The 23,471-nt window shown below is 50.5% G+C and overlaps 1 protein-coding gene and 2 long non-coding RNA genes across 3 annotated transcripts; 2 read left to right on the top strand and 1 right to left on the bottom strand.

Annotated features, from left to right (window-relative positions):
* The first annotated feature begins 1,376 nt into the window (after positions 1 to 1,376).
* On the top strand, positions 1,377 to 9,484 carry LOC134730248 (uncharacterized). The gene is made up of 2 exons (XR_010111904.1): positions 1,377 to 3,530; positions 5,286 to 9,484. It is a non-coding gene; the product is annotated as an uncharacterized LOC134730248 (long non-coding RNA).
* Positions 5,248 to 22,245, bottom strand: LOC134730249 (uncharacterized). Its single transcript, XR_010111905.1, has 2 exons — positions 21,714 to 22,245; positions 5,248 to 6,329 (listed from the first exon to the last, which is right to left on the bottom strand). It is a non-coding gene; the product is annotated as an uncharacterized LOC134730249 (long non-coding RNA).
* S100P (S100 calcium binding protein P) lies at positions 9,496 to 14,547 on the top strand. Its single transcript, XM_003816464.6, has 2 exons — positions 9,496 to 11,437; positions 14,270 to 14,547. Exons 1-2 carry the CDS (start codon positions 11,300 to 11,302, stop codon positions 14,417 to 14,419), a joined length of 288 nt encoding a protein of 95 aa, XP_003816512.2. The 5' UTR covers positions 9,496 to 11,299; the 3' UTR covers positions 14,420 to 14,547.
* Positions 22,246 to 23,471: the final 1,226 nt, after the last annotated feature.

Genomic DNA, 23,471 nt, shown 5'->3' on the forward strand with positions numbered 1-23,471 from the left:
CTGAGCCTGAATAAGTCCAGTAAGGTAATGCACCCCACTGGCAGATTAGTGGAGAAAGAAAAACACACTAAGGTCTCATTAGACACAGAAAAGGCATTTCACACAATCCAGTACATGAACATTCATTTCAAAACTTCTCACACGCTAGTACTAGGTGGATAAAATTGTCCACTTACAACCTGCGGGAAACATTCTCCTTAAGCCAGGGGACAATGAAGCCATGCCATGTAACATGATGGCAGCAGGGTGCTTGTGGCTGGAGCGGGAGGGCTGGGGCGGGGAGCAGTGGGGCAGAGATTTGGTTGGTTGCTTGGTTGGTTTTAAATAAACCTTTACCACCCATGCACCTGGGAAACACTTAATCGTGGCTCACACCAGCCAGCTCTCCTCACCTAGTTGCAGACAGCACCCCAGGTCTGCTGTGGGCAGCAGAGTTTGGCAGGATGCTGACGCTCACCTTGACCCTGACCCCTCCAGTCCTCCACCCTCTGTCTCTCCTCTCCCAGCCCTGCCTCCATACCACCCACAGCTCCAGGAAAGGGGCCCCTGTCCTGAGCTGGGCTCCAGGCATTCAGAGGTGGGTTGGACCCAGCCTTGGCCTTTGCAGAGCTCCCAGGCCACTGGCAGGGCTAGTGCTGGTAGAGAGGGAGGCCCTAACCAAAGGGACCAGAACAAGAAGGACGAGACCGCGTGCTGGACTGAAGTGGAAAGCGTGCTGGGAGGGCTCAGGTGGAAAGGCAAGCTGTGCCAGAGCAGGACAGTGGCCATGGTGCCTGTGAAGGAAGATGCGCGTCTTCTCATTGCTGCACACACCAGCGCTTACTCCTACAGGCTGGGGTGTGTGGCAACATTCTTCTGGAAGAAACCACAGCAACTGTTAGTAGTTGCCCCAGACTGAGGGCTGAGGCTGGGTCGAGTGAGGGTTTTCCGTTTCATCAGGTGCCCTTCTAATCTCGCTTAAATTTTCTAAACCTGCTTGAGACCCTCTCTATTTAGTTGCTAATATCAACAAAATATATCTGAGTAGCAAGATTAAGCTCCGTTTTTTTGTTATTTATACTTCATAGTGTTTAAAAAACTAATAAAAGTAATATTAAGTCAGGTGTGGTGGTTCATGCCTGTAATCCCAGTGATTTGGGAGGCTTGCTTGAGCCCAGGAGTCCAAGACCAGCCTGGGTAACATGGCAAGGCCCCGTCTCTACAAAAAGAATTTTTAAAAACGTAGTCCCCACTACTCAGGAGGCTGAAGCAAGAGGATGGCTTGAGCCCAGGAGTTCGAGGCTGCAGTGAGCTATCATGCCACTGCACTCCAGCCTGGGCAGCAGAATGAGACTCTGTCTCTAAAAAATTTAAAAAGTAGTATTATACAATTTTTTTTTTTTTGAGACAGAGTCTCGCTCTGTTACCCAGGCTGGAGTGCAGTGGCACAATCTCTGCTCACTGCAACCTCCAACTCCCGGGCTCAAGCGATTCTCCTGCCTCAGCCTCCTGAGTAGCTGGGATTACAGGCGCCTGCCACCACGCCTGGCTAATTTTTGTATTTTTAGAAGAGACGGGGTCTCACCATGTTCGAGGAGGTCACCTGGAACTCCTGACCTCAGGTGATCCGCCCACGTCGACCTCCCAAAATGCTAGGATTACAGGCGTGAGCCACTGTGCCTGGCCACAGATTTTTTAAAATAAAGGTTAAAGGTAAAACATGTAAGCATTCAGGTGCTTCAACTTTAGTCTCATTTCCAGGAGTCCGTCTAAAGAAAGAGGGGCCGGGCCAGAGTGCTCAGCAGCAGTCCCCATCCGCACACCTCCAGGACAAGCGCCACAGTGTCGCGATCACAGTCGCTGGATGAGGGAAAATGTCTCGTGCACTTTATTCAGGGTCTTCACAGCTCCCCATGAGGCAGATGCCAGCGTCGCTCTCTGCGGGCTCCCCTTAAGGCCCCCGGTTCCAGAACAAACCGCTGCTCTCCTCACAAGGACAAGAGACTCCCCTGCTCTCCCGCCACTTCAGGAGACAGTGGGCACCTGAGGGGGCTGAGATTTGGAGAAACGGCCCCCCTTTCCTGAGCTGGCAGGGCTGGGAGTGGCTGCACCTCATAGACCAATTCCAGGAGTAGGACACATGAGTCCTCTTCTGGTCCCAGACCCAAGCTAGCTTCTCCAACCCAGCTTTCCCGTGAACAGGATGGCCAGGCTGTGGCTCTGCGGTCTTCCCAAGGGAAGGAGGAGGCAGGGGGCTTGCACACCCCCAGGCTTCGCCCTACTCCTCCCCGCCTGACCTCTCTTGCCTGCACCGTGGGCTGGCGGGTTGATCCCCACCAGGATGCCACAGCACCTCCTCCAGGGCAGGGACCACACTCTCCCCGGTATCCCCAGCACCTAGTGAGAGTGTTTCCAACCAAGCGTTTGCTAAACTGAACCCAGAGCCAGAAGGGAGCTTGGAAAAACTCACATGCCTGGGGCAGCCCAACCTCAGGTGAGGGGAGCGGGGGGCTTGACTGTCCCGCTCTGGCAGGAACGGATGCCCAGTGTGGTCACATCATCTGATTTCCATGTTAGGAATCCTCTTTTGTGTGTGTGTGTGAAACCTTATTTTTGAACATTGGTAACTTATTTTAACACTGATTGATTGATTGAGTTTTAAGTGATTGGCTCGTGTGATTGTGGGGACTGGTAAGTCCAAACTCTTAGGGCAGGCTGGCAGGCCTGAGACTCAGGGAATAGCTGATATCTCAGGCTTGAGTCCACACGGTGCAGGCTGGAAACTGAGTCAGGCTTTCTGTATTGTGCTCTCGAGGCGGAATTCCTTCTGGAAACCTCAGTTTCAACGGATTGGATGGGGCCTACCCACACTATGGAAGGTCATCTGTTTTATTCAAAGTCCACTAGTTAAATACTAATGACACCCAAAAATATCTTCACAGCGGCATCTAAATGAGAGTTTGAACAAACAACAGGGCCAATAGCCTATCCAAGTGGACAGATAACATTCACCATTCAGCTGCCAATGAGCAACTGCCGGATGGGCACTGCCCATCCTCACAACAATCCTTGGGGTAGGAGCATCTGCACCCCATCCATTTTACAGACGAGAAAACTGGGCTCAGAGAGGTCCCCAGCCAGCACATGGCTGAGCCAGACTTGGACCCCATCCTCTGCTCCAGGCCTCAGCCTGCACCCCCACCCCAGGGTGTTGACCTTGGCAGCACTGGGAGACTCGCTGCGAGGGCAGAAGCGGCAAATGTGGGGCGTGCCGACTGCAGACTTCACAGGACTTCCACAGGCTGCAGTGCCCAGCCTCTCTCCCTCCTCCTCTCAACTCCTCCTCCTCCAGGTTCTCCAACAGGCCTTCCCTTTGTGGGCACCCAAGACCCAGACAGGGGAGCTGACTAAGGAGACTGCCTCGCCCGGGTCAGGACCCCCAGTGCACATGGCCACTCGGGGGTGGGAAGAACTGTCTCTCCAGGAACTGGCTGGATGGGTCTGGGAGATGGAGACCCCGTGTTTTCACAGGGCTCCTGATTTCTCCCCATGTGAGTTTCTTAGTCTAAATAGAAATGTTTTAAAACCCCTGGTGTTCTAATGTACCCAGCATGCACTGTGCACGCCTAGGAATCTGGGCACCTTGGTGTGAGAATGTGGGCTCTGTGGGTTCAGAGTCCTGGAGGTGATCTCATCTGAATCCCTTGTTTTACAGATGAAGAAAGTGGCCCTAGAGGAAGGAACGGGCCCCAGAGTCACTCAGGAAGTCAGTGACCCAGGGGCTGGGCAGGCTGCTCACCTGAGGCCAGTACCCTGCACCAACCAGCCCTGTGCTCACAGGCAGGGGGCCCCGTTCCTGCCACCACCGGGACACTTGAGATGTCCCTGTGCTTCTACTTAAAATGAAGGTCACAGGGAGGAATTCATGTCCATGCCAGAGGGATCTGATGAGGAAAGACATTTGAAGCATTTTTGTTTTTAATTTTTTTGTAGAGATGGGGTCTTGCTATGTTGCCCAGGCTGGTCTTGATCTCCTGGGCTCAAGCCATCCTCCTGCCTCAGCCTCCCAGAGTGTTGGGATTACAGGCACGAGCCACTGCATTGGCCTGAAAGACATTAGCATGTTACATGGGCATCTGCCAGGCCTGGGTCAGCACATGCAGGAAGGTGCTCTGAGTCCCCTATGCTTCAGAGCAGAGTGCTCTCCACCACGGACAGTCCTGGACTTGGACCCAGTCTCCCCAGATTGTCAGGGGTTTTCTGGTACTCTGTCACCTGGAAGTCCTGACTCACAAAAGAAATCAACTCAACAGAGATGATGGTGTGGCCTTGAAGAGGGCCTTGAGTGAGAAGGCAGGAGTAGTGGGGACCCGCAGATCTGGGGGGCTGTGGAACATGGAACCCTGGCCCAAAAAAGGTGGTTGGAAGACACTATGCAACCTGCTGCACCTCCTTTGAGAAGGTGGGCTTTTTCTTTCTGTTCAGGCACTTTGCCAACGTTTAATATTTCATGTCCATCACCAAAGCCACTCTACAGCAGCTCACAGGGGTGCAGAATCACAGACTTCCAGCTTTAGGAAATATCTAAATTCCTCATCCCGCTCTCTGTCCCCCACCAGCCACATCCCCCTGACTCCCGCCACATGGAGCTGCTTCCCTATCCCACAGCTTCTGCCCCTGCTGCAATCTCTCCAGATGTGCCACAGTCTGTCCCAGCTCCAGTCCCTGTCGCCCCTGTGAGAATGTCCTGAGACCGGAGCACACATCAGAATCCCCTGACAGGTTTCTCTGGCCCCTCTCCCAGCCTTCCCTGCAGTGGATGCCCTGCCTCAGGGTTGTTCTAGCTCAGGGGATGCCGGCCCTGCTGTTCTGGTGTAGCAGGAGGAGCCACAGACAAAACTCCTCAGACACTGGATTAAAGAAGGAAGAGTAAACCGGGAGCATCAGCAGACTTGCGTCTTAAGAGCTGAGCTCCCGGAAAAAGAAATTCTTGGCCCTTTTAAGGGCTTACACCTCTAAGGGGCCCACGTGAAAGGGTCATGATAAATCGAATAAGCATGGGGAACGTGACTGGGGGCTACATGCATCAGCTAACAGAACAGAAAATTTTGCAATGCTTTTTCCTACAATGTCTGGAATTTACAGATAATACAAGTAGTTTAAGTCAGGGGTTGATATTATTATTACTTTTTTTAACTACCAGGGCCAGGTGGTGGTGCCAAGGTCTTCTGGCTGTTTATCTTACTTCTGTTTTTTTTTTTTTCTAACTTTTTGCTTTCTCTCTTTCCTCCTGTCTTGTAAACTAGGCAAGGTCGGGGGAGGAGGGCAGCAAGAGTAGTAGTGGTCTCCTTCCTTACTGGGACCACGCTCTGAAGACCATTCGTCCAAGCAAGCCCCTTTGTCTAGCAAACACCTTCTGCTCCTTCAAGTCTCATCTGAAGCACCACCTCCTCCAGGAAGCCTCCCTGACGTTCCTGCCTGGGTAGCCGCTCCATGGGGCTCCCACAGCACACCACTGTCACACTGCACTGTCACCATCCGCTGCTTCTCAATGTCCTTGACTGAACTGGTAGCTCCTCGAGGGACAGGATGAACCAGTCACACAGCTCCTCTCCAAAGAGCGCCCGGCAGAGAAGGCAGCTGGGAGCGAGGAAGGAGGGAGCAGCAGGTGCTTCGAGCGCTGCTGGGTGGCCGACACCTGCCAGGCACCTCACACGCTCCGCTGCAGTTCATCCTGCACTTTACTTACCCTTGAGTCCCCCTATCTCTGATCATTGTCACTGGTTCCTAGGAAACTGACACTCGGGTCACAAAACTCGTCCAAGGTGTCACAGAACAAATAAAGGACAAAGCCAGGGACCAAACTAAAGTCAACCTCTGCCTTTCTACAATGCCAGGCTGCTCACCGTCAAGCAACTTGGCGGTGTCACCGAATTCTGCACCGGTGTACTGAGGTGAACAGCATCCCCCAAAATTCATGTCCTTCCCAGGACCTCAGAATCCAGCCTTCTTTGCAAATCAGATCATTGTGAAAGTTCTAAGTTAAAACGGGGTCATGCTGGGGTAGGGAGGGTCCTTAATTCAATATGACTTGTGTCCTTCTGAGACACAGAGGCACATGGGGGGCCAAGTGACAACAGAGGCAGCGATTGGAGTGCAGGGCCACAGGCCGAGGAAGGCCGCCAACCACCGGAGCTGGGGACGGGCAGGGAACAGAGTCCTGCTCTGAGGCCCCAGAAGGAACAACCCTGACGACGCCTTGATTTCTGCCTTCTCGGCTCCAGAACCAAGAGGGAGCCCATTGCTGGTGTTTTCGGCCCTCCAGTTTGTGGTGATTTGTTCCACAGCCCCTAAAAAACAAATACAACCGGTTGGGAATACTCAGTCACGAGCAACAAGAATCCCCACAGCGTCTCCACGTGGCTGCACGTAGCGGATGGAGATCACGCCCAGGATTCCTGCAGGAAGAAAGCAGACGGCTGAGAGCCTCCTCTTTGTATTCGGCAAGACCAGGCTCCGTAGCCCTCAGGGAAACATTTGACCAGAACTGCGGTGTGTGGGCCCCACTGTTTGCTAGAGAGCCTGAGAGATGAGTCATTGGTTTCTAGCCTGGAGAAAGACGCCTGCGAGGCGAGACTGTCAGGGTCTCTGCCGCCCTCCCCAGGAGCTGTGTCCCTGAGGTGAGACGCCACCCCTGCCCTCACAGCTACCCGGTGCATGACCCCTGTGTCCAGCCTGTCCCTGAGAAACTGATTTCCTCACCTCTCTCAGCCTCCTCCCTCATCAAATATTTGTCGGAGGCATTATCAAGGATCAAACCGGTTTGATCCAGTGCAGTGCAGGAAACGCGGGCAGGGTGGAGGGGCCTGGGCTTGCTGACCAACTTCCTCGCTGTGAGCCTCGGTTTCCCCTTCTGCAAAGTGTGGAGATCTCATCAGGTGATGAGTGAGGCCCCTCCTCCTCCTTCAGTTTCCTGCTCCTGCCCAGGCCTCCGCCAGCTCCCAGTGTCCTTGGGCGAGTGCTGCGGGGACCCTGAACCGCACATGGCTGGGGCTCCTCACCCTGCAGCCCCTCACTGCCTCACCGTGCACATCCGCGTCTCACACCAGCGGCCATGTGGGCCTCAAAAGGGCAAACCTGACGGTGCCTCTTGCGGCTGATAACTCTCCAGACCATTGACCTGGCGCAACAGGATCACCTGGGAGGTGCTGGGCCAGCCCAGCCACTGAACGGGCAGCTCTGCCTGGGTGCGGCCCAGCAAGAGCTAGTTCTTAAAATCACCTAGGAGCTCGGACGTGTGGCTGGCTCTGCGAGGCCCAGAACTACAGGATCAAGCCCCTGAGGGGCCTTCCCTGGTTGGTGCCCTCCTCCCCCTCCAGCCCATCTCCACCCTGGACCCCTGCTGCCCATCCCAACTTCTTGATTCCCCAGAGCACTGACTGGTTGTTTGTGCCTTGTTCCTCACTGTCCCACATCCCAAGGCACCGACTCCTCCAAGCCTGCCTCCCACTCCACTCCCACTTCACTCCCCGCCCATGCCCTTACCGGGCATGAGTTCCTCCACCCCCCAGCGCAGGCCCCCGCCTCCTCCTGGCCTCTCTGCTTCTCCCCTTCCCAGTCACCTCTTCCTTGCCACCTCCTCCATGCACATGGCGCCCTCCGTGGCTGGTGACTCCCTGACACCAGGATCCCAGTCTCGCTCATCGTGCATCCCTCAGCCCAGCGCAGGGACTGGAGAGCTCGGATCAACTTACAGCTCCCACCTGCTTGGGCCGGTGCTGGATCTGGGGCTACACTCGAGGGGCCGTCTGTCGCATCTGCTGAGCACAGATGTCTGGAGAAGCCCCCATCTGGTCCAGATTCCAGAGGACAGAGGAGTCACTTCCAGAGCTGTTCCCATGACACTCAGGACAGGCTGAGCTTCACCTGCCCCACTGCATAACTTGTGTTTTCCTGAAACCTCCTGATCCCCACCTGGGCCCGACTTACTGGGGATGTCTCCTGCCTGCCCATCTCCGTGGCGATAGGGCGGCCTTGCCGAAACAAGGCCACATCCTGGCCTTCCCGGGGGTTGACTGCTGGGCCCCTTCCTGTCAGCGGTTGCTCTTTACCCTGGTTAACATGTAGAAGCTCGTGGTTCGAGCTCTTCATCTGGCCTCTTTTTTTGTTTGTTTTTGAGACAGAGTCTGGCTGTCGCCCAGGATGGAGTGCAGTGGTGCGATCTCAGCTCACTGCAACCTCCACCTCCCAGGCTCAAACGATTCTCCTGCCTCAGCCTCCCAAGTAGCTGGGATTACAGGCGCGCGCCACCATGCCTGGCTAATTTTTGTACTTTTAGTAGAGACAGGGTTTTGCATGTTGGCCAGGCTGGTCTCGAACTCCTGATCTCAAGTGATCCACCTGCCTTGGCCTCCCAAAGTGAGGCCACTTTGGGATTACAGGCGTGAGCCACTCCCAGCTGCCTCAAGGGCAACTCCCCCGCATGGCAATAATCACGACCCCTACAGCAACATTCCTGAATAAAGTCAGAATAATTTTCTCTTTAACTGGTCCTCTGACTCAGAGGTCTGTGTTGAACCCTTTCTTGGAAAATGCCACCTCCCTCCTGAGAAGAGTCTCCAAGGGTGCTTGTCCTCAGAGTTACCCAGGTGAGCTACTCCAGCAGGGGCAGCCCTGGTGGTTTGGTGACACTCCAGTGGCCTGAACGGGTGGGGGAGTGCAGCAGTTTCCACCCGATGGATGTCCTGATACTTCCTCCCACAGCGGTGAAAGATTAAAGTGAATGGTCGGGCGTGGTGGAGCACCCCTGTAGTCCCAGCTACTGGAGAGGCTGAGGTGAGAGGATCACTTAAGCCCAGGAGTTGGAGGCTACGGTGAGCTGTGATTGAGCCACTGCACTCCACCCTGGGTGAGAAAGCAAGACACTGTCTCTAAAAGTAAATAAATGGGGCCAGGCACGGTGGCTCATGCCTGTAATTCCAGCACTTTGGGAGGCCGAGGTGGGCAGATCACTTGAGGTTAGGAGTTCAAGACCAGCCTGGCCAACATGGTAAAGCCCCATCTTTACTAAAAATACAAAAATTAGCTAGACAAGGTGGTGCATGCCTGTAATCCCAGCTACTCAGGAGGCTGAAGCAGGAGAATCACTTGAACCAGGAGGCAGGGGTTGCAGTGAGCCAAGATCGTGCCACTGCACTCCAGCCTGGGTGATAGAGCGAGACTCCATCTCAAAAAATAAATAATAAATAAATAAATAAAAATTTTAAAACAAAGTGATGACCAGACGGGCCCACATGGTGAAACCCCCAAAAAATTAGCCTGGTGCAGTGGTACACGCCTGTAGTCCCAGCTACTCGGGAGGCTGAGGCTGGAGAATCGCTTGAACCTGGGAAGTGGAAGTTGCAGTGAACTGAGATCACACCACTGCACTCCAGCCTGGGCAACAGAGTGAGACTCCATCTCAAAAAAAAAAAAAAAAAAAAAAAAAAAAAAAAATATATATATATATATATATATATATATATATATATATATATATATATATAAAATGCAGTGAATGCCCTTCCTGTGGAGCACTGCCTCTGGGGTAGGGAGCCTCCTTCTCTCTCCCACTCCTCTGGCTGGGGTGGTAGGATGGTGGCCTGTGCTGTGCGACCTTATCCCAAGAGGGAACTGCCCAGCTCAGGAGTGAGCAGAATGGACCTGTCCCTGCTCCCCAAGGGGTCACCAGTGGGGCCAGTCTGAGCCTCCACTGCAGGACACCTGGGCAGAGGCAGTGTGTTCTGAGAAAGCCGGCTCTTGTGAGACCTGCTGCTGCCATCGTGCACCAAGGTTTTTCTATGTTGAGCCACAGCCCCGTGGGGAGAGTCTCGGCCCGTGTGCTGGTGGAGGCTGTGTTGGGCGAGGTTAGGGAACTTGCTGGAGGCTGACACTCTGGAAGATCTCTGCTGAGAGAGAGGCCTTTGAGCGTGGGCCTACTTTGACTGGGACAGCATGTGAACACAGGCCCCTACCTCCATGCTCCTTACCTCCATGTTCTCCGGGACTCGCTCAGCCTCCCAAGGACAGACCCTCTGAGTACCTCCGCTATAGAGACGGGGAGAGGTGTGACTGTGCCTGAGGCCAGAGTCCCTGACTCTGCCCAGAGTCCCAGGAGCCTTTGTGTTGTCTAAGCCCTGTGGGTGCTCTGGGTTTGGTAAGTGCCGGGGCTCAAAAAACAACACCCCAATGTGGAAGCCTCAGAAACAAAAGTTTCTCTGTCCTGCTCCCACCCTCCTGTCTCCAGCTCCTCCTCCTCTGAGAGGCTTCCCCAAACCCTGCCATAAAACCCAGAAATATGACTCCAGTTCTCCACTCCCTCCCCTTTCTGTGTAGAAGCCAGCCTAAAGAAACCCTCTGGCCTGCTTTATTTGACTGTAGGTCATAAGAGCTCCATTCCAGAAAGGGTCCTACCCCACACCTAGAAGGAAGGAGAGCTGCTCAGAGAGGCCCCAGGGAATCTGACTCAACAGGCCCTACCAGGTTCTCCTCTTGGTCTGTGAGCATCCGGCCTTACTTTTGTATCCAATCATATTTCCATACTTTGCTGAACTGTGTTTATGGACAGTTTCCACCAGATCTTTGGATCTTCATCTTGAAGGCTGCCGTGCCACATAAGCTATGATCAAATACATCTGTTATGCTCTTCTCCTATTCATCTGCCTTCTGCCCGTTGATTTTCAGCAGACTCCCAGAGGATGAAGGGGAGTTTTCTGTTTGGCCCCACAGGGGAGGAGCGAGCGAGATTGACGTGGAAGCTGGGCCTCTGAAGGACACAGAGTGCTCTAAGAAAGGGACGATGGGGCAGATCCATGTTCACAAACACGCCCATGTGAATTCACTCTCAGATGTCTCCTCGTGTCAGCACACTGGGTGCCAGCACGCTCTGATATTGACACAAAGGGCCACGGAGTCACCACTCACTCCACACACACTCACCCCGTGCCCACTTACCCAGGGAGGGCCAGGAATGAGGATGCCACTGTGGCTCAGTGATGGCGCCGAGACACAGGTGAACACTGTAAAATGTGGATGCCTGGAGGCAGCCCACACCCTGGGCCTTGGCTGGGGGAAAGGTTCCAGAAACGTCATCACAACGATGCATTTCATCAGAACTGAGCACATGAATGGGGAGGGGCAGGACTTCCTGAATGTCCCAACCCCACTGTCCCACCCTCTGTGTCAATATGAGGCTGCCTTATAAAGCACCAAGAGGCTGCCAGTGGGACATTTTCTCGGCCCTGCCAGCCCCCAGGAGGAAGGTGGGTCTGAATCCAGCACCATGACAGAACTAGAGACAGCCATGGGCATGATCATAGACGTCTTTTCCCGATATTCGGGCAGTGAGGGCAGCACGCAGACCCTGACCAAGGGGGAGCTCAAGGTGCTGATGGAGAAGGAGCTACCAGGCTTCCTGCAGGTGAGCCAGGCCGGCAGTGCTGGACTCAGCGGGGGCTGGGGAAGAAGGGGAAGGCGTGGCAGGCAGAGGGCTGAGAGCTGCGGTGGGGTCGGCGGTCAAGGGGCTCAGATGCAAGAGGGACAGATCCTGAAATGCCCTGGAAGCCCAGCCAAGGAAAGGACCCACCCTGGCATCAAGGCAGGGGACGCCGGAGCATCTGAGCAGGGAGAGGGTGTGGTCAGCTTGATCCTTGAAACATGGAGTTGACCCCAGTGTATTTGTGACAGGCCTGGTGGGAGAGTGGGACTCAAACCTGTGCAGTGGGGGCAGGGGCGGAATGCAATCCAGGGCTGCCATTTGCAAGTTTGCCAAGGTTGCCAAGCCCTTGAGCCCTCGGGGCTGTCCTCCAAGGCTGCCGGCCATAAACGCCCCAGCTCTGCCTCCCACTTGCCCGCTTTCCCTGCTCCCATTCCCACGCCCCTTGTTGCCTGGTATTAGTGGGTCTGGCAGGAAGGACAGGAGGAGGCTCCATCCTGGCACCTGTCTGCGCAGAGCTGTGGACCTCCCTTGGGCTCCCTGCCAGGGAGGAGCCACCGGCCTGAGCCTCACAGAAGGCCCCTCAGGGCGGCCAGGACCAGCTTCCTTCCGCCCGGGGCAGCCTCCGGCTGGGCTGAACACAAGCCGTCCCCTCTCCATTTCCCCTTCCCTTTGACCCCTGTCCTCTCCTTCTTTCTCACTCCCCCACTTTCTTCCTTCCTTCCCCTCCCCTTCGGGCCCCACCAGACTCTGCCTACCTGCTAAGGGGCTAACTCACATAGATGCTGATAATCAAAAATGAAAGCCTGACATTTTCAGCCCTAGAATCACTTCAAAGACATGAAACACTTCAGAATATTGCTTCTATTTTCTTTTCTTTTCTTTTCTTTTTTTTTTTTTTTGAGACAAGATGTCACTCTGTCACCCAGGCTGGAGTGCAATGGCAGGATCACGGCTCACTGCAGCCTTGACCTCCCTGGGCTCAGGTGATCCTCCCACCTCAGCCTCCCGAGTAGCTGGGACTACAGGTGCATGTCACCATACCCGGTTAATTTTTGTATTTTTTTTAGAGACAAGGTCTCACCATGTTGCCCAGGCTGGTCTCAAACTCCTGTGCTCAGGCAGTGCGTCAGCCTCGACATCTCAAAGTGCTGTGATTACAGGCGTGAGCCCCGACACCTGGCCTAGTTCTATTTTCTAAATGTGAATTCTGTAAAGATATCTTTTAAAAATAAAGTTCTGTTTTTGGTAGAAAATGTAAAAATAGATAAATATGGAGGGAAGAAATCCCCCCTGGAATACAGACGCTTCCTCTCCCTTCCAGCCTTCTCCCCATATGAACATTGCTGTGAGTGAGATTTATATGCAATGTAATTTCTTTTTGAGCTTAACATTACAACATAAATTCTCCAACTCTGATGTTCACTAAACACCCCAGCCCCACCCTGGGAACTTGGGCTTGGGGCTCGGGGTGTTCTGATAATGATCAAAGTATGAGAATTGAACCCATGAGGACTTTGATCCAAGAAACTGGGGTGTGGGGAGGGGCAGGCACAGGTGTCCTGGGAACACACTTTGAGAAGCAATGGCAAAGCTGGGGGTCCAGCTAGTGTGTTACATTAGAATCACCTCGGGGAGGTCCCGGGTGCCCTTCTCAGCCCTCCCTCCGGAGGCTGCTGAAGCCCAGCAAAGCCGGAGTCAGAGAACAATGTCCGCCTGAGGGCAGGGCTGGGCTGGCCTTGTGGCCCTATCTGCTCTGTGCCCAACCCAGCGCCCCGCACAGTCGGAGCTTTGTAAATACGAGGTGACTGTCTGCCTACAAACTTTGTAAACATCACTTGAAATGGCCACAGGGTATTGTGACGTGGCCATATCACTATTTGTTTGCTATTGAATTTGTACTTCCCTGCCTTACTTTTGCTACCGCAAACCATGCTGTCACTAAGGTCTTCATGCACACAGTTGTGTCTTGGTCAGATGATCTGTTTCTACCAATTTTAATTGTGTTTTTTTCCACCTGGACACACAGTTCTCTGGCCCAGGGCTGGGTCATCAGCACACCCTGCTGCTGCTGTTCAGATCTGCATCCTGGTCCCGCTTGGTCCCATAGTGAGAACGCTTTGCTATCACATGGGCAGGCTCTGAGAGCCCTGCCAGCCTGGCCTTCTCAAAGAAGACCTGAGAGCTTGGGACCCAAGCAGAGAGGAAGAACAGGGCTCAGGGTGCTTGCTCCATGCTCGCTCCACACCTGGGGCTCAACCCTGGCTTTCCCCGGCTCCCTGTGTGACTTCAGGGCAGGTCCCTTGGGCCCTCTGGGCCTTATCATCTTCATCTGTAACAGGGCGATGCCTCTGCCGTGTCTGGTGGTGTTGAGGAGTTCCTGTTTGTGTAAGCAGCTAGTTCAGTGCCAGCACGAGATGGGAGGCCCATGAAGTTAGCAGTGCACAAAAAATAGAGCAAAGACTGGATGCATTTCCTGAGAACAACCATCACTGTAAAGCACTTTACAAATCCAAAGACAACCCCCGGCAAAAACTCAAAATGAAACTCCCTCTCGCAGAGCACAATTCCAATTCGCTCTAAAAACATTACAAGTTAGTTCATGTCATGCCAGATAGCTGAAGGCAGCTCACAAGTTCTTAAGGCCAGGAATGCCATGTGTCTGCTATGCACAGCTGGCCCTGGCCCTGAGCCTGAATGACAGCAAAGGTGACGCTGGTGTGGGTGCCCTGCTCCTGCCCAGCAGTGGTGCTTGGTGGAGGCTGAGGCCCTGCACAGGCACCCTCACTGCTGACCTTGAGCCTCTCTCTCCTCTAGAGTGGAAAGGACAAGGATGCCGTGGATAAATTGCTCAAGGACCTGGACACCAATGGAGATGCCCAGGTGGACTTCAGTGAGTTCATCGTGTTCGTGGCTGCAATCACGTCTGCCTGTCACAAGCACTTTGAGAAGGCAGGACTCAAATGATGCCCTGGAGATGTCACAGATTCCTGGCAGAGCCATGGTCCCAGGCTTCCCAAAAGTGTTTGTTGGCAATTATTCCCCTAGGCTGAGCCTGCTCATGTACCTCTGATTAATAAATGCTTATGAAATGATCCTGGTCGCAGAGAAACTGGTTATTTCCTTAAAACCTCAGTGTCCTCTCCCCACAAAACAGAATTCACTAATTAAACTTGTCATTTCATTACTCATTGCCTGCCTGCAGTGGTGAGACAGATGAAGAAGACAAGGCAGTCGATAAAAATCCATTTGTTGGCCATCTTCTGAGTGCCCACTGAGACACAGTCCCACCTTTGGCCGTGTGAATGCCACCATGTCCTGGACCCAAGGGAGGCTCGGGTACACACATCCATGTATTCATCTACTTCGTAATTCATTTAGTCGGTCACATAGCCACTCATTGAACCTGGGCCCCTCCATCTCTCCAAACAGCATGTTTTTTTCAAGTAACATAGTTTTAATATTTATTTATTTATTTTTGAGACGGAGTCTCGCTCTTGTCACCCAGGCTGGAATGCAATGGCGCCATCTCAGCTCACTGCAACCTCCGCCTCTTGGGTTCAAGTGATTCTCCTGCCTCAGCCTCCCGAGTACCTGGGATTGCAGGCGCCCGCAAAACCACACCTGGCTACTTTTTGTATTTTTAGTAGAGACGGGGTGTCACCATGTTGGCCAGGCTGGTCTCGAACTCCTAATTTCAGGTGATCTGCCCACCTCAACCTCCCAAAGTGCTGGGATTACAGGTGTGAGCCACTGCGCCTCACAAAGTAACATATCTTTTTTTCTTTTTTTTTTTTTTGAGACGGAGTCTCACTGTGTTGCCCAGGCTGGAGTGCAATGGTGCGATCTTGGCTCACTGCCAGCTCCACCTCCCAGGTTCACTCCATGCTCCTGCATCAACCTCCTGAGTAGCTGGGACTACAGGTGCCCACCACCACGCCCGGCTAATTTTTTGTATTTTTAGTAGAGACAGGGTTTCACCGTGTTAGCCAGGATGGTCTCGATCTCCTGAGCTCGTGATTCACCCACCTCGGCCTCCCAAAGTGCTGGGATTACAGGCTTCAGCCACCACACCCAGACAGTAACATACTTTTAATGATGCAATGCTATTTTTGCCACAAAGACTATGAAACACCATAACAGAGAAACAATGAATTCCAAGAGAGCATTAGAATCATCAGTGAACAACTGCTCACATCACCTGTATTTAGTTTTACGACACTAATGTTGGGAGCACCCAAAAGGACTCAAGCGAGGTCTTGGATGATAGGTAGGTAACTGGATCTGGTTTTAGGACTCCTATCATTTTTTGGATACCCAGTATTTAAAGCCTCTTGCTATGTTTGAAGACATTTTCACTAGAGAAGATCTATCACCAAAAGATCCTGAACTTGGAGGTGGACACAACAATACGAGGCTTTGGTGGATCCCTCTTTGGGGAAGGGACTGCAGATTGCAAATATTTTTGCTAGAGAGAGAGTCGTGTTAGGTTAGATGGGAGCAGATACACACATTTAAATAAAGTAAAAACTAATAATGAGGGAGAAGTAAAGTTAATAATGGGGGAAACAAAAGGGGTGGACTGCCAGAATGGAAATCTTTGTTTCTTTTTTTCTTTGAGAGACGGCCTTGCCCTGTCACCCAGTCTGGAATGCAGTGGTGCTATCGTGGCTCACTGCAATCTTTTTTTTTTTTTTTTTTTTTTTTGAGACGGAGTCTTGCTCTGTCACCCAGGCTGGAGTGCAGTGGTGCGATCTCAGCTCACTGCAAGCTCCACCTCCCGGGTTCACGCCATTTTCCTGCCTCAGCCTCCCGAGTAGCTGGGACTACAGGTGCCTGCTACCAAGCCTGGCTAATTTTTTGTAATTTTTAGTAGAAACAGGGTTTCACCATTTTAGCCAGGATGGTCTCGAGGCTCACTGCAATCTTAAACTCCTGGGCTGAAGCAATCTTCCTGCCTCAGCCTCCCAAGTAGCTGGGACCACAAGAACGCACCACCGCGGCTGGCTAATTTTTTGTAGAGACGGGGTTTTGCTATATTGCCCAGGTTGGTCTTGAACTCCTGGGCTCAAATGATCCTCCCAACTCAGCCTCCCAAAGTGTAGATGTTACAGGCGTGAGCCACATGCTCAGCCTGTTTTTCTTTTTTCTTGCTGTTTAACAAATTAGTTACCGTCCTATAAATGACAAACCACCCAGCTTATCAGTTCTGGGGGGAGGCAGAGCCCTCACTCCCCAGCCTCTGTCATAGCTGGGGTGCAGGCACCTGACCTGGGCTCTCCCAGACTTTATTCTCACCCCAGACTTGCAATCGGACAATTGACACAAACAGGCAGAGACCTGAAAAACCTCTTATGGGTTTTGCAGCAGCGCCATATGAGAGGTTTCTGGCTATGTAGCTATGAACCTCGTCCTCCAGGACTCTTGAAGGAGACAAGTCTTTTGTAAATCAATCACCTAGGCTGAATTTCTGTGCTTTGTGACTAAGAACCCAGACTACTGGAGCAGGAAAACAACAGCGTGCCACTTCCTCCAGGTGTCCTTCCTGGGTTATCTCTGACAGGTCTTGGTAATTCCTGACCTCTCCTTATAGAGACAACAGGGCCCATCCCTCCTCAATCTTTCTCTCATCTCTCCTCAATCTTTCATTCATTTCATCCTAGCTTCTTGCCCTGCACCAAATGGGAGATTACGTCTGGTTTGGAATTCAATTCCCTGCCCCAGGAGACCAGCCTCCCATGGTGCTCCATCATTGATTTCTGTTCAGGGTCTTCTGAGCAGGCTGCAGATGCCTCGTTCCTGGAGGTAAAGTCCACAGTCACTTCTTCGGAGTTTATACCAACTCTGCATGAAGCAAAAGCCAGGTCCAAACAGTAGGGTTTGTTGTTGCTGTTTTTTGTTTTTTTTTTTTTTGAGACAGGGTCTCACTCTGTTGCCCAGGCTCAAGTGCAGTGGCATGATCACAGCTCACTACAGTCTTGATCTCCTGGGCTCAAGTGATCCCCCCACCTTAGCCTCCTGAGTAGCTAGGACTACAGGCATGTACCACCACATCTAGCTAATTGTTTTTTATTTTTTTGTGGAGACAGGGATCTCACTATGTTGCCCAGGCTGATCTGGTACTCCTGAGCTCAAGCGATCTTCTCACCTCAGCTTCCCCAAATGCTGGGATTACAGGTGTGAATCAATGCACCCAGCCCCTAAACAGTATTTTTTAATGGCTGCAAGGAATTTATTGGAATGAGGGTACCATCGTTTGCTCATTGTTAAAGATACTGTTCTTCATATTTTTGTAGAATGTATGTTCCTATTTTTGTTTTTAGAAAGTATGCTACAATTAATATTTTCATGTACAAAGCTTTGTCTTTTGGGGTTTTTTTTTGTAAGATGGGGTCTTACCATGTTGCCCCGGCTGGTCTCAAACTCCTGGCCTCAAGTAACACTCTTGCCTTAGCCTCAAAAGTGTTGGGATCACAGGCGTGAGCCACTGTGCATGGCCAAAGCTTTGTCTTAAGCTTAGATAATTTCTCAAAATCAAATTCCATTTTTTACCTGGGATTACTGGATCAAAGGATAATTTTTTATTGTGGCATCAACATAAATGTACCATCCTAACCATCTCCAAGTGTACAGTTCGGCAGTGTTAGGTATACTCACATTGTGGTGCAGTCAGTCTCCAGAACTCTTTCCATCTTGTAAAACCACAACTCTATCCCCACTAAACCCTCACTCTCCCTCTCCTCCTCTGGCCGCTGGTCCTGACGATTCCACTTTGTTTCTATGAATTTGACTCTAGGAACGTCATATGACTGCAATCACACAGGATTTGTCCTTTTGGGACAGGCTTATTTCACTCAGAATCATGTCCTCAACGTTCATCCGTGTTGTAACATGTGTCAGAATTTCTTCGTTTATAAGGCTGAATAGTCCACTACGTGTATACACCAAACTTGCTAATTGCTAATTCATCTTGCTAATTCATCTGCTGATGGACAGTTGGGTTACTGCCAGAATTTTTATTTATTTATTATTATTATTATTATTTTGAGACAGAGTCTCGCTCCTTCGCCCAGGCTGCAGTGCAATGGCGGGATCTCGGCTCACTGCAACCTCTGCCTCCCGGGTTCAAGTGATTCTCCTGCCTCAGCCTCCCGAGTAGCTGGGATTACAGGCTCCCGCCACCACACCCGGCTAATTTTAGTATTTTTAGTAGAGACGGAGTTTCACCATATTGGCCAGGCTTGTCTCAAACCCCTGACCTCAGCTGATCCGCCCGCCTCGGCCTCCCAAAGTGCTGGGATTACCGGCGTGAGCCACCGCGCCCGGCCTATAATTCTTTTTTAAACAAAACATTTAACCAACTGTTTCTCCACTGCCCTGCTTGGAAACCAATAGGCAGCCAGTCTCCTTAGTGATGCTTTCCTGTAGAAGCGGCAGCCACCTGAGGCTCTCCTGGCTCTTGGGCTCTCGCCAGCGCCCCCTGCAGCTGCTTTGCAGAATTGCTCCTCAGGCTAAGCTCCCTCGGTTACCTAGCCAGCGCATTTCCACCCCTCCAGAATGTCAGATGTTTGGGTGCTGGGATTGCCATGGCCTACCTAACTGCTCAACAAGCACAATTCTTTTTTTGAGACTGAATCTCACTCTGCAGCCCAAGCTGGTGTGCAGTGGCGCAATCTCGGCTCACTGCAACCTCTACCTCCAGGTTCAAACGATTCTCCTGCCTCAGCCTCCAGAGTAGCTGGGACTACAGGTGCCTGCCACCACACCCTGCTAATTTTTTGTATTTTAGTAGAGACGGGTTTCACCATGTTGCCCAGGGTGGTCTCGAACTCAACTCCTGAGTTCAGGCTATCCACCTGCCTCAGCCTCCCAAACCGCTGGGATTACAGGTGTGGGCCACCACGCCTGGCCAACAATTCTGAATTAAAATTTGAAACGTACAGAAATAACAAACTTATGGAAAAGTTAGAAGTACAGTACAAATAACTATTTTTCTGAATGATTTAAGAATAAGCTGATGCACCACCCCTCAATGCATTAGTGGAGAGAATCCTCCACAGAAGATTCTCCTAATAACCACAATGCCACCATCAAAGTGAGAAAATTAACACTGATACATCACTACCATTGAATCTTAAGCCCTCATTCAAATTTGCCAATTGTTCTATGTCTTTTTTTTTTTTTTTTTTTTTTTGTGATGGAGTCTCACTCTGTTGCCAAACTGGAGTGCATTGGCGTGATCTCAGCTCACTGCAACCTCCGCCTCCCAGGTTCAAGCGATTCTCCTGCCTCAGCCTCCTGAGTAGCTGGGACTACAGGCGTGCACCACGCCAAGCTATTTTTAGTAGAGATGAGGTTTCACCATGTTGGCCAGGATGGTCTCAATCTCTTGACCTCATGATCCACCCACCTCGGCCTCCCAAAGTGCTGGGATTACAGGCGTGAGCCACCATGCCTGGCCATAATGTCTTTTATAAAACAAAAAGGTCACTTTTATAGGAAAAAAGCAACATTTCTGCATTTAGTTGACAAATCTCCTTGGTCTTCTTTAATCAGGTACAGTTCCTCAGTTTTTCCCAGACTTTCATGACCTTGACACTTTTGAAGATCACAGGCTTCCCCCATAAGTAGAATTTCCTTCAGTTTAAATTTGTCTGATGTTTCCCCATGATTCAGCCCAGCTTATGTATCTTTGGCAAGAATATCTTGGAAGTGATGCAGTGTTCTACTCATTGCATCACATCAGATGGCACAAATTTCAAGTTGTCCCATTGCTGATCATGTTTACTTTGTTCACTTAAGATGGTGCTTGAAGAAACAGCCATATTGTCCCAGAACTGGGACAAGGAAAGTACAAGATGTATCTAGAACACCTCTTTGGCTGTGACACAAAGCAAGGGTGTGTTCAAAGAATAACTGGGATATGTCAAAAAGAGACACCAGCCAGCTTGAATGGGCTCCCACTGGTCAAATCACAGACTTCTCCAATATAGAGTTATTTTTTTCACTTTTTAAGAATGCACTTTTTTTTTTTTTGAAACGTAGTCTCACTGTCTCTCAGGCTGGAGTGCAATGGTGTGATCTCAGCTCACTGCAACTTCCACCTCCCAAGTTCAAGCGATTCTCCTGCCTCAGCCTCCTGGGTAGCTGGGATTACAGGCATCCACCACCATGCCCGGCTAATTTTTGTATTTTTAGTAGAGATGGGGTTTCACTATGTTGGCCAGGCTGGTCTCCAACTCCTGACCTCAAGTGATCTGTCTGCCTCAGCCTCCCACAGTGCTAGGATTACAGGTGTAAGCCACCATGCCTGGCCACTTTTTAATAAGTATTTTTAGAGAGGAATTTTGAAACTATGTATATATTCTGTTCCTCATCAAGCATTTAATTTATTCATGTATTCATATTTGTGAACTCCTGGTTACCCATATTATTCAGTGGGTTGTAACCTGTTACTAGCATTATCTGTTCTGATGCTCACATTGTCCCTGATCTGATCAATGGGAGCCCATTTCAGCTGGCTTCTATTACCCTCTGACATGTTCTCAACATTCTCTGAACACATCCTTGCCTTCTGTCATCACAAGATGTTCTAGACACATTTTGTACTTTGCTTGCCCTAGCTCTGGAACTGGCCATTTCTCCAAGCAGCCCTAGTTTCTTGTAATGGAAAATGCTATTTAGAAGCCAAGATCTGGGAGCTAGGTGTGCTCATTGTTATTGAAGTGTCACTGCCCCCAGCCTCTCTTAATGGAAATAAGTAGGGAATATTTGTAAGTATAATACATAACTTTAGATGGCTACACATACCTATAGTTCTATATCTTATAGATATCTGAAGTGTGTGTGTGTTTGTATGTTTGTAACCACAAGTTCACACAGAGACTTCCATTCAAGTTCACACAGAGACTTCCATTTTCAACATAATACCACAGGGTCCATTCTAGCTTTCTTTTTACATTTCTTCCCCTCTGCTGGTACCTGGTCTCCTGCAGAAACCTTTTCCCTGCTCAGGTTCTGAACCCCATACCAGTCTGTCCCCTGCACAGACACCCTCCTTGCCTTTCAGGCTGAGTCAGGTGAAGGACTGGCTTCTGTGGATGCCCATCTCTCCCTGTTCAAACTGCACCAACTGTCCCCATGTGTGCATGCTCTCTTCATCCCACTGGGCTCATGCCCCAGAACACCCCCTTGGGAACTCCCTCCTCACCCTGCCTGGGCTCTGACCTCCCAGGCTAGATTTCCCTTCCCCCAAACCTACCCACAAATGGATGTCCTGCTCACACTGCTCAAATCTGGTCTGTCCACACTGGAGACCATCCACTGCCAAAATAAATAAATAAATAAATAAATAAAAATAAAATAAAATAAAAGCAAAGCCATACACACACAGATACCCTCTTCACCCTGCTCAGAGGACTCTGACTCCCACACCAGGCTCTGACCCCCTCTACTTCCCACCATGGGGATGCCTTCTCTACCGTTCTTGAGCTCTGAGCCCTGATCTGGGCACCATGGCTTCCCACTCCCCAACCAGGACACCTACATCATTATGTGTGTGTGTATCCTGTCAATCTTCATTATTCATTATTTTGTATTTGCAAATTCATCTACTTTCTAAAATCTATACGGAACCCCAAAATCAACACTCTTGGCACTTTGCTAGTCATTTGTAGACACGTGCAGGGCAGCAAAAAATCTGAGTCATCTGACATTCCCAGTTGGGGTCAAACAAGGTGACTCTGCCTTCTTGTTTCAGCTCTCATGCTGTAAACAAGTTCCTTTTCACAGTCTACTCGGTGCCACATTTTTCTCATTTTGGTGCTTTTTGTTGGTTATTTTGCTGTTTAAAATGACCCTCAAGTCTCATGCCAGAGCACTGTCTAGTGTGCCTAAGCATAAGGCGGCTGTGATGTGCCTTACAGAGAAAATATGTGTTAGACAAGCTTTACTGAGGCATGAGTTACAGTGTTGCTGGCTTTCAATTCAAAATTAATGAATCAATAATATATGTTAATTATGATGTCTTTAAACAGAAACACAAGGTTAAACATGGTTACGTATGGATCAGCTGATGAAAAATGCAGCCAGGGGCTAATGGGAACCTAATCCTCTATTTTCCTTAGGGGCAGTGAAGTATTATAGTATTTGCTAATCCAGTGTTTATGGTGACTTTATATAACTACTGCAAATAATGACAACTGACTGTAAACAAACATAGACATGGCACATTTTAAAGAAATTGCAACTGCCTAACAAATTGCAGCCCTGAACGTACGTCAGTATCCATATTCTCTGTGTCTTCACCCAGAAAGCTGAGTGTTTAGGGGAGTTGCACATGGAGGCTGTAGAGGTTGGGGTTCAGAGACAGCCAGACCTTGGATGAGGTAGGTATTAGAGGAAATTTGCAAAGAGGTGGAAGACAAGTCATGAGGCAGGAAAGTTGGAACATTCTGAAGATGAAAATTTGGGAGAGGACCAGGGAGGGCGTTTAAATTTAGGGTGACTGAGGAAAACTAGGATGAGACAGCTCTGGAGATGGCAGAAATTCTTGAATATATTCTACTACATATGTTGAATACATGAATAGCTTTAGCACTTATTTATCTTGCTTATTGTGTTTCTCCACCACTAGAATGAATCCCCAGAAGGCAGAATTTTTGGACTATCTGTTCAGTACTGTATCTCTCAGTAGTTAGAACAGTGCCTGGTATATAGCAGGAGCTAAGTTAATGCTGATGAATAAATAAAAACATCTGTGGCAAAAAAAATTTTTTTTTAAGAGTTTCAAGCAGGGAATTGACATAACCTAATTCACTCTAGCTAATTTGTGAAGGAGGAGGATTGGAATAAAACTGAAAGCTGGGAGGCCAGTTAGGAGACTGTCACACTAGTGGCTTGGAGTAGGAAGGAAGGTAGATGAATCCAAGGTGTATTCTAGGCAGAACCAACATACTAGTGGTAGAAGGAATGGAGAGGGGATTGCTGAGGAGGGGTGTCAAGAATGACACTGAAGTTT

This window comes from Pan paniscus, chromosome 3 (assembly GCF_029289425.2).
Source record: "Pan paniscus chromosome 3, NHGRI_mPanPan1-v2.0_pri, whole genome shotgun sequence".
NCBI lineage: Eukaryota > Metazoa > Chordata > Mammalia > Primates > Hominidae > Pan > Pan paniscus.